This window comes from Mangifera indica, chromosome 10, assembly GCF_011075055.1.
Source record: "Mangifera indica cultivar Alphonso chromosome 10, CATAS_Mindica_2.1, whole genome shotgun sequence".
In the NCBI taxonomy this organism is placed as follows: domain Eukaryota; kingdom Viridiplantae; phylum Streptophyta; class Magnoliopsida; order Sapindales; family Anacardiaceae; genus Mangifera; species Mangifera indica.
The window spans coordinates 6010036-6024467 of NC_058146.1; the positions used below are offsets into that span (position 1 = coordinate 6010036).

Here is a 14432-nt window from a genome sequence, read left to right on the forward strand (position 1 = left end):
AGTTTTGAAAATTTAAATACTTATTTATTTATTAAAATTTATTCTTAAGGGTAAGAATAAAAATATTATTTAACTGAAAATATTAAAAAAATAAAAAATTATCTTATTTTTTTTTAATTAAAAAATATAACAATTTTTTTTAATTTAAAGTTTGAAAAATAATAATTTCTCTTTTAAGTTTTTTTTTATTAACCAAAACGATAAAGTTTGTCATCTTTAATTGTGTTCTCTCCCCCTTTCTACCAATCTCTCTCCTAGTCGTCTTTATCAAAGACAAAAACGACTCAAATATTTCATCTTCATTTTGTCGAAAATGACTAGAGAGGGCAATAGGAGAGACTGGAGGGAGGGAGAGAGAGAGAGAACATCAACAATTGGAGAGTAAATGGTTATTAGAGAAGAGGAGAAAAAAAAAAACTTTTAGAGGAAAATAGTTATTTTTTAAATCTTAGGTGGACAAAATTGTTAGATTTTTAAAATTAAGAGAAAAATATAATAATTTTTAGTATTTAAAATATTTTTAATTAAATGATATTTTTATCCCTACTTTAAAAATGAATTTTAACAAATTGATGAATATTTGAGTTTTTTTTTAAATTTAATGGGCAGAATTTTGTTAATTCAGCAAACCTTGGGTGGGAATTAGTCTTTTGGCACGTTTTAACGCATGTGATGTGAATGAATTGGGTCAAGCGGAATGGCAGAAATCTAGAGTAACTTGGATGAGAAAGAATTATATGGTTCAGTTGACTGGTACGAAAACTCCCACTCCCTCTTTTCATTCTTATATTCGTACAACCACTCCCCTTTCTTTCCATTATGTACCAAACAACACCAAATATTAATCAAACTTCCCTAACCAGAACTGTTCTTTCCTTTTCTATATAACCCTCTTACTCATTCATTCAACCTCCTCATCTTAACACATTTCACTTCTCTAATCATCCAACATTCTCAACTTCTCATCTCAAGCTTCAAGTCTCTTTCACTCGACAAAAATGAGGAGTGATTCAACTACCATTGATGCCCCTGAATCAAATGCTGTTGCCAAAGGAAAAGCGCCTCTTATGCCGGCTTCAAAGTCAGAAAAAGTTCATATCTGAAGGGCTTAGCAATATTTGACTTCCTTTAGAGGATAGGTGCCATTGTGACAACTCTAGCTGCAGCTGCCGCTATGGGAACTAGTGATGAAACTCTCCCTTTCTTCACTCAGTTCTTTCAGTTTCAAGCTAGTTATGATGATCTTCCCACCTTTATGTATGTTATTTCCCTCACATGCAACATCGCAGTATCAAATTTAATCAGAAGTGCTACTGTCACCTCTGACATTTGCATTTTTGCAGGTTTTTTGTGATTACAATGGCAATAGTGGGTGGCTACCTAGGCCTTTCCCTTCCCTTCTCCGTTGTGACCATTGTTCGCCCTAGCGCAACAGGACCAAGACTCCTCTTAATCATTCTGGATACAGTAAGCTCACCTTGCATAAAATTTCTTGAGATGTAAGATAATTTTCGCAATGACATAACAGGAAGATTTTCAATTTTATTTGCTGATGGCACTAACTCTAACTACAGCTGGGGGTTCAGCTGCTGCTGCCATAGTTTACTTGGCACACAATGGCAATGCAAACACAAATTGGCTAGCTATTTGTCAGCAATTTGGTGATTTCTGCCAGAAAGTCAGTGGGGCTGTGGTAGCATCTTTCATTGCTGTTGTGCTCTTTGTGGTGATGGTGGTGCTGTCAGCTTTGGCTCTCCGAGGGCATTAAAAAATTAAAACTGGTTGAAAATGATTTTCATGCTTTTATGATACCCTCGGTGTGTCCAGAAATTTGAGTTTTGTTATATACATACTACATATATATATATATATATATATATATATATATATATCAGAACATCTGAGTCTAAAGAAGTTACGTTTTGATCAGGTTTGAAACATTAAGATTGTGCTGATTGATCACAGAGATCTTCCTTCATATGTACACTCAAGAACATTTCATTACTTCTTGGATTACAAATTTGTCAACTTAATTTGCTAGAAGCAATACCGAATTGGGCCTGGAATTTGTCTACTTAACCGTGCAGTGGTTGACCAAGTTGCCCCAGGTTGGCAAAAAAGGGCTTCTTCACTAATGGCTTATGGCACATGACTGTATCTCGGAAATCCAGGAAAGCATAGTTGCAGTACTTGGTCTCTCACATTTTGTCGTCTTTGACCCGAACTTTGTAATCCATGTACTTGGCAGACTAGGGACTTGAGGCAACGTTAGAAAATTTATTGATACGGACTAACTGAACATTTTCTGAATTGGAGATTAAAATTTTGAAATTTGGGTTTAATCTAAAATCTTGGCATCCTGTATCATCCCCTCGCGTTATCACCTATACTATTATACATGACGTTAAACAAAATAACCCGAACACGATATATTATGAAAGGTCAATCTAAACATTCTCCAATTTGTAAACAAGTTAACCTAAACACAATTCAAACTAAAATTCGTCTATAGAAAACCTTATGGGTTCTTTGGCTTATCAAGTACCATTATTGAATAAAAAGTTTCTAATATTTAAAAATTATTCTAGTATCTAAGAAAGTTTAGGCTTGCCATTACAGAAATGAAATTCTAATACGAGTTTGAGTTAATTTATTTCTTCTAGGAGACATGTCGGAACCATTTCTATTGAGTGTTGCGACTCAATTACACGTTCAAGGAGAAAAATAAGTTCTCTCTATTAGAAATTTCCGATATGATTAACATTAATTATGTTTTATTTCATAAAATCAAGTGATTAAATAGTTTAATATCAGTTTTACAGATGAAACTTGAATGATTAATAAAGATAAATCTAATTCATTTAAAAGTTATGATCTAAGTGGATAGTATAAATATTAACCTTGAAGTTTATTGGATTTGATAAGTCAATTAACCTATTATATATTTCGACTGAATGCAATATTATTATAGTATAGTTTACTCATTCAAAACTGTCATTAAAAGAGATTTTTGGAATAAAAGACTAAGTCATATTGAGAGATAATATATAATTTCAATAACTTTATAAATTTAAATTATGTGAAAATCTAATTATTTCTTTTTCTAAAGTTTGTTTTAGTAATTTAAAATATATGCATACATCAGAGATTATAGATAGGTGATTTGTTTTATTAAGTTGACACTCTCTTCATCTTCCTCTGGAAGTATTGTGAGATTCTGCGGTTTAGTAAAAGAAAACCGGCTTGAATCGCACGAATTCTTTAATTCCTATTATGTTACCTTTTTCAGCATTTTTTTTCAAGTATAAGCATTATGTTTCTCAACCTCTACAAGGATACATTCATTCTCAGCTAATTCATTCCTCCTTCAAAGCTAATTCTTGCTCTTTTAGCTTGTTTCTTCCAAGAGCACATGGCAAAATCTGTCTTAAGTTTTGAAGAAGATAGCTTAAAGCAGACTCAAGATCATCAGCTGCGTGATTGGCTTGGGAAGCTTAGAGAGGTTTTTTATGAAGCTGAGGACGTTTTAGAAGAATTCGAGTTACAAACTTCGAGGAGCAAAGTGATGAAAAGCAACAGAAGAGGTCAATAAGAAAGGTATGTCACTGCTTTTCGAGTTCTAATTCTATTGTATTTGGCTCTGAAATGGCTCATAAACTCAAGGAGATTAGGCAAAGGTTAGATCAGATTTCAGATGATAGGCAAAAATTTTCTCTTTCTCAGAATTACGTTGATGTTAGGCATGTAATTCCAAAGGAGAGAGGGAGAGACTGATTCCTTCTTCCAAGCCTCTGAAATCATTGGAAGAGAGGAGGATAATGAATTAGAAGAGTTACAAGATGTTGCTGTGAGATGAATGAAAGATTTATAGTTAAGGTGCTTCATAGAGGATTTTGAAGAAATATATCTTTTATATTATAGGTTTAAAATGGATGATCTTATGCTTGATCTTGTAATATCAGTGCCCAAAAGTTAGTGTGCTATAATAAAATCCAGAAGTCAAATAGCTGATGAGAGCTTTGACATTTTACATTCATTAACTTGGATTATGAACATCAAGAACCTTGAGAAGTTCTAGTTAACAGATCAAAGATGGTTTGATCTGTTATTGTTCTGGAAAAATACTAACATATTGGTGTATCAATTATCAATACATGCATACCCAAATTCAAGCACCTCCGGCTGCTATTCTTAGAATCTATGAAGTTTAAAGTCTTGCCAAACTCTGTCCATACATTGATACATTTAAGATACCTTAAGAGAGAATTTTTTGTTGAAGAAACTTGCTAAATCTATTTGTCAGCTTCAGAAGTCGGAAACATTTTTATTTGGAACTTGTTTCAAGCATAAGAAATTGCCTCGAAATATAAGAAAGATGATCTCCCTTGGACATTTGGAAAGAACCTCAAAAGAGTGACATCTAGGAGAAAATGGAATCGATTGTTTTAGTTCTCTTTAATTTTTGCATTTCTTTTCCTGCCAGAATCTGGTAACATTGTCCCAAGGAATGGAAGGTTTCACAGGCCTCCGAACATTGATCATTACAGATTGCCCTCTGACCTTGTTGCCATCTGGTATCAAGTACCTAAAGAGATTAGAGAAGCTATTTCTAAAGATGTGTGGGCAACTTGATTTGAAGATGGGGTTTCAAGGAGAAGATGAAGATAATCTTCGGTTGGGAGTTCAAACATCTATAATCATAATTCTTTGCTCAAGAATCCACACATGAAATCAGTTTTGTACGAGAATGCATCAATAATGCAATGGCATTAAAGGTTTTTTTTTTGGTAGTTACGTATTATATTAACAAAAACAAAGTGGCGAAAGTCACGGGAAACAATCTAAGTTCAACCAAACCCTTAAGAAAGGGAGGCTAGCACAACAAACAGAAAACAAACCAAAGACCCCACTGCCAAAGGAGCAGGCTCACACGCACGAAACAAAACAACTGGCCCTAAGGAGCCATCCCTTGAAGGCCTATCTAAGTTCTACAGAGATAGAGTTCAAGAGGTTGTTCTTACATGGGTTTAGGAATCCTACATACATAGTTTCTAGGCTAGGCCTGCTCAACAAACCCAAAAAGACATAATCAAGGGCTGTACAATCTAAACACACTAATTTTCACATTGTGAGAAATTGTCCAGCAGCCTGGAATCATTGGTGGCATGGGCAGGCTTGTTGATGGAGACGCCAGCAGTGAAGTTGTTAGGAGCAGAGCAGAATAGCACAAAGTCGGGGTAGGAGTCAACAAGGTTGTTGCAGGAACAGACCACAGAGCACAGAATCGGGGCTGGCACCCTGGGCAGCACCCTATATTGCTTCTGATGTTCAGCCAACCATTCAACAAAAATTTGTAGCAGATACCCAGAAAATGTAGCAGGAGGACAGCAGACTTGCCAGGAAAAAACTGCCCAGCCTGCAGGAATAAACTACATCAGGTCGCCAATCTTCCCAGGCAAATGAAGAGCATCCTGCTTATCCCAAAGGAATTAAGATTGTTCACAGTGTGCAGCTTATCGAACATGGGCCAGCTATCTGTAATTTCCAACCAAAAAAAGGAGCTGCTAAGCCTGCTGGCGTGCTCTTGCAGAAGAACAGCAACCCAGGTTCCTGCAAGAGCAGAAAATCTGCTGGAATTTCCAGTAGAACCAGACCAGGTCACAGCAAACTTAATCAATTGCAGGCATGATTTTGCAGCAGACCTGGGGTCAATTTCCAGAGTATCAAGGACTGAAGGGAGGTAATCAAAACCCTGCACTACAGTCTCACATCACCAGTACTCTTCAAAGAAGCAGAAGACAGCAGGAAAGAACATTAAGTCCACCTGGATGCTGTCCAGCTTCCAGTTTGCAATGCAGGGCAGAATGTTGAGATGGCACATATTTCTTCCTGAATCCGAATAGGTAATAGACATCTTGGTATTCCAAAAATTATATATTCTACAGTTCCATTAAAAGCACATATATCTGCATTAAGATCCTAATTAAACAGTATGAAACAAGAACATCTAAGTCTGAAAAACGTAAATTTCATTAGGTTTGAAACAAAAAAACTGACATAATTGATAACAAAGATCATCCTTCACATCTGCACTGAAAAAAATTCCATTTTATACAGCTCTCTGCTCAATCAGCAACAAGAAATACGGAAGTGGGGCTGGGGCTGAGAAATTTCGTATCAGCACTTGCATTTGTTGGCCAAGTAGCTCCTGGTTGACAATTGCTTAACAGCTTGTGACACATGATTGTATCCTGGAAATCCAGTAAAGTATACTTCAAGTACTCAAGTCTCTCACATTCTGTCATTTTGGAGAATCCGAACCTCGTAGTCCAAGTATTTAGTACATTAGGGGCTGAAGGCAATACCAATTTCATCACTCCCATTCCAAAAAGCTGCCTCTCAAGCTCACCCATCAAACTCTGACACATTCCTTGTCTGCGATACTGGAACTTGGTAGCAACTAATGGTACCTCAGCAACCTCTTCAAACACTCTAACAGTGGCTACAGAAACTATTTCTCCTTTCTTCTCCACAACAGCTGTGTAGAATCCTTCAAAGTTTTTATGCCTCATCTCTGATTTATTATTTAAGATCACATCTTCAACAAGATCTTTTCCCATTAGAGGATCCTCAGCTGGCTCAAAACACTCATGCATAACGTCAATCGCATCCTTTATCTTTCTCTGGTTCTCTTTCAGGACCATACCATTCTTCAATAATCTCCAAGTTAAATCATCCACACCTAGTGATATAGGCAGTCCTGTAAGGTTATTGAGGCTAGTAAAAACATGTCCACACCTATTACTACAAAACCATTTATCATGAGCATAATTTTTTGCCACAACCTCTCCTCTCTTCCTCAGACAACCCATATGATATTTATGCTCGCATTGATGACAAGTCCGTACAACACCATCATCAACGGAATTCTCCCTTGATATGTCAAACTTTCCCTCACCACAGATCGCACAACAGCATGAAGGGCAGAACCAGTCTCCAGTAGGAACCTCCTTTAGGCCAAGGCAGTCCTTGTGATAAGTGGTAGGACATAAATCACATATGATTAATTCACCTCCATAGTGGCAAACACAACAAGCATCATAACTCACATCTTGATGATTACCATCACTTGCCGATTCATTATTGATCAACAGTTCCTTTTGACAGTCCAACAAAGACCTCCCATCTTCAAGAAAAATGTTAGCAGCAGGCCTATGCTTCTTGCTACCCAGATGAGCCTCAAAATCACTCATGGTAAACACCTTATTGCAACATTTACACTTGATCCCCGTACAACAAATCCACCCTTCACCCAAATTCCCACTATAACACACCAATGCCCCTGGCGTTACCACTTTCTTTTCAATCAACTTGGACAATACAACCCTAAGATTAAACCTTGAACTTTCAGAAATCACCTGCACGCCGGCTAGCTTCTTTCGCTTTTGAAGCTCTCTCAATTTCTTCAAAGTTTTCAACGGTTTCCCTCTTTTGGATTCTTTTAAATTTTCTGACATCTCCCTCGTCCTCTTCTTTCTTGACTGTGACGCATGTGAAGACTCAGAACAAGACTCCATATGCTTTTTATTTAAATCAGAAAAAGCAACTTCTTTGGGAAGTTCTTCATCAATGCAAGCTTTGCAGGCTGTTCTAAGAGAGTAATAAACTTTCCCATTGGGCGAAGTGTACCGCAATTCTTTCCTTCCTCCCTTATCTGCGTACCACAGACTCCATCTCATAGCCAAGAGAAAGTTCTTGGCTTCGTCACTACAATTGTTGTTCTTGTTCTTCCTTCCGCCAGGGCCGCTGTGGAGATACCACTGGACAACCGCTTCTGCCCCTGGAGAAGAAAGAGGCAATCCTGGTTTACCCATCGATTCTTTAGAATGTTTGACAGCAAACGCCATGAAAATAGAGAGAAAAAGAAAACATGCAGCGAAAAACAGAGATTGGAACAGCGATTTGTTGGAGGTTGAATTTATTTCTGAAACGATTACAACTCCTTGAGCAATAAGGAGAAAGTCTACTTGCAATACAAGTAATGTTTCTAACGGCTCTTTAAAAAAAAAAATGTAAAAGAAAAATACTTAAAGAGTTTTTTTCCATTTGTTTTAAATTATTTTCCCTTTTTGTAAATAGTATAATATAATATATATTAAAACTTTGGGAAATTAATTAAAATGACCATATCCCATGGGTCAAAGGAAAATTGACCAAAATACCTAGTTCAATGCCCAAATTACCATTCATATATTATATATAAACCCTAACCCTATATAAGAAAAAATGCATTCACATTTACTATCTCACTCAATAGTTGACCTTGTGATTTTAATCCAAAGGAAATAAGTTCATTATTGTGATTTCAATCTAAAGAAAATAAATTTATGATATCGAGGTATTTATAAAAATATTAACTTAAAACTTTAATTATATGTTGATTATGCAATAATTTATGGTGTGTTAAATACTAGTTTGGAATTGTGTTTAAAAATTACCATGGTAAAAAAATGTAGAAGGTATTTTGATATTATAATTGTAGGGGGTTAAATGATATTTTACAATGTGAGAATGTTATTAGATATTAGACCATGTATGGGGTGAAGTGATATTTTACAATATGGGATTATTTGATATTTGGCAATGTAAGGGGTACATAGTGTTTTACTCGAAATGTGTAGAAGATTAAATTGATATTTATCAAATTTTGTATGTTTTTTAGTTGAAACACTATTAATTACAAAACATAGAGGAACTTCTAAATGATTGTAATATATATAAAATAGGGGTAAATTGATATTTTATGATGGGGGTAAATGATATTTTATGATATTGGGGTAAATTGATATATTTTAAAATTTATATCGAATTATTCAAAGTATATTGTTAGTTATAATATCTAGTAGAATTTTGAAATATGTATAATTTTTCTATAAAACTCTACATCCCTAAAACCATATAACCCTTAAAACCTAAAACCCTACCACCCCTAATATTGAAAAACTCTTAAATTGATTTTGTAAAGACATTTAAAGACCAATTAATATTTATTAAAAAATTAGGTCAAAAGTATAATTAGAGTAGCTCATAAGTTAAACTATACGAAAAGTTGGTTTATGATTATGATTTGTTTTAAATAAATAGAGACATTTATCATAATTCATTAAGGGCTTTAAGGCTTTGAAACACTAGCCACCTACCCTAGAAAGAAAAAATTCTCTCAAAACTTTCACTTTTTATTCAATCTTTAGTGATCTACCAATCACTTATTTCTCAAACAAACCTTTATATTGTCATTTATTTGTGGTTGTTTTTGTGTGAACGAGTAAAGACTCTACTACATTGTAGGGAGTAGTGAAAGTATTAGAGATAAATTCGTGATGGATTCTGATTTAAATGAGTCATCATATGCAAGGTTGCAATCCGAAACTCTCTTTTTATATGTATAATAATCATTATTTATCTTGGGGATAAGGTTTAATGGTCCAAAATTTTTATTTTTCACCTTATTTTGTTACCAATGTCAATTACAATTTGGATTATGAAAACCTAACAAATTGAAGAATTAAAATTTTCACTTGCATAAACAAAGCTGAACATGTCGCTTGTTTTCCACAAAAAATAGTTTAATAGAAATCATTCTAAGTTGTTTATTTAATGGCTTGTGTGTGAAATGTGCACTTAATGCGTATTATTGATAATCTTACATTGGTTAGGAACCAAGTTGGGAGTATATAAGTTTAAGGGAAAGTTGGATAGGAGAGACCCGCTAATACTTATGGAGGTGGGCATTAGTCTATTTGAATGTCCATCTTAGTAAAGCCTATCCTAAATGACTAGAGGGGATGTTGATCAGTTTGGTTCTGAGTTGTGTCAGATTCATGCCGTAGTATAAGTTAGCTTTTAAGATAAGAGAGGCTACGTTCACTAGTATTTGGACTGCTTAGTGTTTGTACAACAAAAACAAAGAATTCTAAACGGGTATATTAAACAAGAAACCTTTCTGATGAAACCATGAGTTTCCAAGACTTGGTTTTGAGAAGAAATTGGGGGCATCAGGCTACTTCATCCACTGAAGTTGCCAATACAATCCATTTGAAATTTATCAACGTTATGTAAATAGAATAACATTATGGAAATGTTGAATTAAATTAATATTAATTTGAGAAATGAGTTTATATTTGTTCAAGTACATGCCTTGAGGACCAAGCAACTTAGTAATTTTCTCTGCACAGATTCGTCTAGCTATTTTGCACATGTTTACATGGCACTGGCTTCTTTCAGGTATTCACAATCGCAAACACTAAACCATCTATCATTGTGTTTTTCTTCCGAAGAATTCCTCTTTCAAATATATCTCTTTGGATGTCAAATATTAAATGCTACAAGAACGAAGCAATGTTTGATCTAAATCAGGAAACAACTTAAGCTTTTTCTGCCTAGAATTGATGGCTTTCAAATAACCAATTTCATTAACATTAATGCTAATCCTTAAGAGCAATGTCATATGTAGACACTTTTAGTATATAATTCAGGTACACAGATAATGTGTCATCATTTAATTGGGGGTTACTTTATCTTTAATTTAAAATCATTCAGTGACATAATAACACATCGTCTGTACATTCAAATTGTGTACTAAAACTTTATACACAGTCTTATTGAATCCTTAAACCCTCTGGTTTATCATTAATATGATCAATTAAAACTCTGCCCATTGTACCAAAACTCTGAAAAAAAAAAAATTTAGCTTTCAGTGAATTGTGAAAGTGTTCAATAGACAACAGAAAAGGTTCAAGACTGTCCTACTTTGAGTGAAAGCTGCAGACTTGATGACTGCTCATATCCCAGAGGTTAATCTTGATGAATAAATGTCATCACATAATAATGCTTTATTTTTTCTGGTGAAAGAAATGTGGTGGCCGGTTCTCTGCATTGTTGGTGTGTTATTTCTTCGTTTATTTTCCATGAGCTACATTGTGATTCCTGCAAGTTTCCATATTCAGGTTAACGTCACACCAACATCTCTGTTCTCCATTCTCATCTTGATTGTATTTTGCATCTGTCTGGTATGAGTGCTTGAATATTTTATGAGAGCTAAACATTAAAACAATTTTATACAAGGAATGCTTCAATAATTCAGTCACATTAAAGTTCATATATTCTACAATTCCTCTAAAAACATAAATATCTGCACCAAAATTCTAATTAGACAAGAACATCTAAGTCTGAAAAACGTACATTTCATTAGGTTTGAAACAACAAGACTGCTAATTGATCACAAAAATCCTCCTTCACATACAACTCTCTGCTCAATTTGCAACAAGAAATACAGAGGTGGGACTGGGGCTAAGAAATTTCCTATCAGAGGTGGGGCTGGAACAAGAAATACAGCTTGCTGTTGTTGGCCAAATTGCTCCTGGTTGACACTTACTTAACAGCTTGTGACACATGATTGTATCCTGGAAATCCAGGAAAGAATACTTCGAGTACTCAAGTCTGTCACATTCTGTCATTTTTGAAAACCCGAATTTTGTAGTCCATGTATTTAGCACACTAGGGGCTGAAGGCAATACCAATTTCATCACTCCCATTCCAACAAGCTGCCTCTCAAGCTCACCCATCAAACTCTGACACATTCCCTGTCTTCGATACTGGAAGTTGGTAGCAACTAATGGTACCTCAGCAACCTCCTCAAACACCCTAACAGAAGCTACAGAAACTATTTCTCCTTTCCTCTCCACAACAGCTGTGTAGAATCCTTCAAAGTTTTTATGCTTCATCTCTGATTTATTATTTAAGATAACATCTTCAACAAGATCTTTTCCTGTTAGAGGATCCTTAGCTGGCTCAAAACACTCATGCATAACATCAATAGCATCCTTTAACATTCCTTGGTCCTCTTTCAAGGGCATACCATTCTTCAATAATCTCCAGATTAAATCATCCACACCTAGTGGTATAGGCAGTCCTGTAAGATTATTGAGGCTACTAAAAACATGTCCACACCTATTACTACAAAACCATTTATCATGAGCATAATTTTCGGTAATAACCTCCCCTCTCCTCCTCAAACAACCCATATGATATTTATGCTCGCATTGATGACAAGTCCGAACAACACCATCATCCACAGAATTCTCCCTTGATATGTCAAATTTTCCTTCACCACAGATCACACAACAACATGAGGGGCAGAACCAGTCTCCACTAGGGACCTCCTTTAGGCCAAGGCAATCCTTGTGATAAGTGGTAGGACATAAATCACATATGATTAATTCACCTCCATAGTGGCAAACACAACAAACATCATAACTCACATCTTGATGATTACCATCACTTGCCGATTCGTTATTGATCAACAGTTCCTTTTGACAGTCCAACAAAGACCTCCCATCTTCAAGAAAAATGTTAGCAGCAGGCCTATGCTTCTTGCTACCCAGATGAGCCTCAAAATCACTCATGGTAAACACCTTGTTGCAACATTTACACTTGATCCCCGCACTACAAATCCACCCTTCACCCAAATTCCCACTATAACACACCAATGCCCCTGGCTTTACCACTTTCTTTTCGATCAACTTAGACAATACAACTCTAAGATTAACCCTTGAAGTTCCAGAAATCACCTGCACGCGGGCTGGATTCTTACGCTTTTGAAGATCTTTTAATTTCTTCAGAGTTTTCAACGGTTTTCCTCTTTTGGATTCTTTTAAATTTTCTGACATCTCCCTCTTCCTCTTCTTTCTTGACTGTGACGCATGTGAAGACTCAGAACAAGACTCCATATGCTTTTTATTTAAATCAGAAAAAGCAACTTCTTTAGGAAGTTCTTCATCAATGCAAGCTTTGCAGGCTGTTCTAAGAGAGTAATAAACTTTCCCATTGGGCGAAGTGTACCGCAATTCTTTCCTTCCTCCCGTATCTGCGTACCACAGACTCCATCTCATGGATAAGAGAAAGTTCTTGGCTTCGTCACTACAATTGTTGTTCTTGTTCTTCCTCCTGCCAGGGCCGCCGTGGAGATACCACTGGACAACCGCTTCTGCCCCTGGAGAAGAAAGAGGCAATCCTGGTTTTCCCATTGATTCTTTAGAATGTTTGACAGCAAACGCCATGAAAACGAGAGAAGAAGAAATCATAGAGCGAATAAATTGAGTGGAACAGGGATTTGCTGCGGGTTGAATTTAATTTCTGAAAGGATTACAACTCCTTGAGCAATAAGGAGAAGAATCTACTTGCAACACAAGTAATGTTACAAACGACTCTTTTAAAAAAAAAAAGAAATAGTAGAAGAAAATTACTAAGAAAATATTTTCTAATTGTTTTAAATTATTCTCCTTTTTATAAATAATATGATATAATAATATTTAAAATTTTATTATTTCTATCCTTAATAAAAATTCTAAATTTGCTTAATGTCTAGGTTCTATTAAATGCTACTATGATTGTACATCTAATTTCCTATTTTATAAGAAACATTTCATATGAATATTGTTAAGTTGGAAGCCCAGCCTAGGCCCAGGCCCAGGCCCAAATACTTTGTAAAACTAAGATAATCAAGGTTAATATTGTAATTTCAGATTAATTAATTACAATCATTTTGAAATATAATAATTAAACCTATAATTATTATTACGAGTAAATTAAGGTTTCTCCGCCAACTACAATTATTACTATGGGTAAATTAGTCAACCCAAGGGAGTACTGGAGTGTTACTTGTCCAAATATCAGTTTTTTGGATATGTATTTTCTTCTGCCTTTAATATGGTGTAAAAGGAACTGTAGGATCTTGGTAATTTCCCCTGTTGATCTATTTTTAACTTTCAGAAACTTGACAATATTAAATGAGCTAGATTTTAACACTTTCAGGTATCTTCTTTCTTAATTTGATTTTGTTGATTGAGAAATGTGTCCTTGAGAATCTGGCTCATGACTCTATTGTCAGAGTTACACATTCTTTCCTCGGTTATTTTGAAAACATAAATATCTATTTATAGATAATTAAAATTAATAATATTTATTAATTCTAAAAATAAAATTATCATGTAATTAATAATATTAAAAAAATAAAATTTTATCACATTTTTTTTTCTCAATTTGAAAAATTAATAATTTCTTTCATGTTTAAGTTTTGAAAAGTTGCATTTCTCCCTTAGGTTTATCTTCTCCGGCTCTCTCTCCCTCCACAGCTCTCTCCTTCCAGTGGCCGAAGCCTATTGGTGGATATTTAGGTTTTTAAAACTTTTTGGGTGAGAGTTTGGAATTTGACTAAACCTTGGGTGGAAATAAGTCTTTTGGCTATTTTTTTTACTGTTAGGATGATCAATTTATAGACCATTTTTATCAAGCATCGCTGAAAGTACACCAATCATGAGGAATGTATAGTACTATCAAAGCGTGGCGATGTTATGTGTACAGTTCTTTTGCCT

General features: G+C 35.0%; 3 protein-coding genes across 3 annotated transcripts; 1 reads left to right on the forward strand and 2 right to left on the reverse strand.

The window, feature by feature from the left end:
* Positions 1-998: 998 nt before the first annotated feature.
* LOC123227024 (casparian strip membrane protein 1) lies at positions 999-1768 on the forward strand. The gene is given in 4 exon segments (XM_044651638.1): positions 999-1083; positions 1086-1257; positions 1344-1467; positions 1529-1768. Coding segments are annotated over 4 exon segments (621 nt in total).
* A 4357-nt stretch (positions 1769-6125) lies between these two features.
* LOC123227853 (increased DNA methylation 1-like) lies at positions 6126-7907 on the reverse strand. Its single transcript, XM_044652971.1, has one exon. The coding sequence runs from the start codon at positions 7905-7907 to the stop codon at positions 6126-6128; it is 1782 nt and encodes a 593-aa protein (XP_044508906.1).
* A 3405-nt stretch (positions 7908-11312) lies between these two features.
* On the reverse strand, positions 11313-13118 carry LOC123227854 (increased DNA methylation 1-like). Its single transcript, XM_044652972.1, has one exon. It carries the CDS (start codon positions 13116-13118, stop codon positions 11313-11315), a length of 1806 nt encoding a protein of 601 aa, XP_044508907.1.
* Between the last annotated feature and the right edge of the window lie 1314 nt (positions 13119-14432).

What these genes read in the sequence shown, in the direction of transcription:
- LOC123227853 (XM_044652971.1), bottom strand. Translation starts at nt 7,907, where the DNA reads ATGGCGTTTGCTGTCAAACATTCTAAAGAATCGATGGGTAAACCAGGA.
- LOC123227854 (XM_044652972.1), bottom strand. Translation starts at nt 13,118, where the DNA reads ATGGCGTTTGCTGTCAAACATTCTAAAGAATCAATGGGAAAACCAGGA.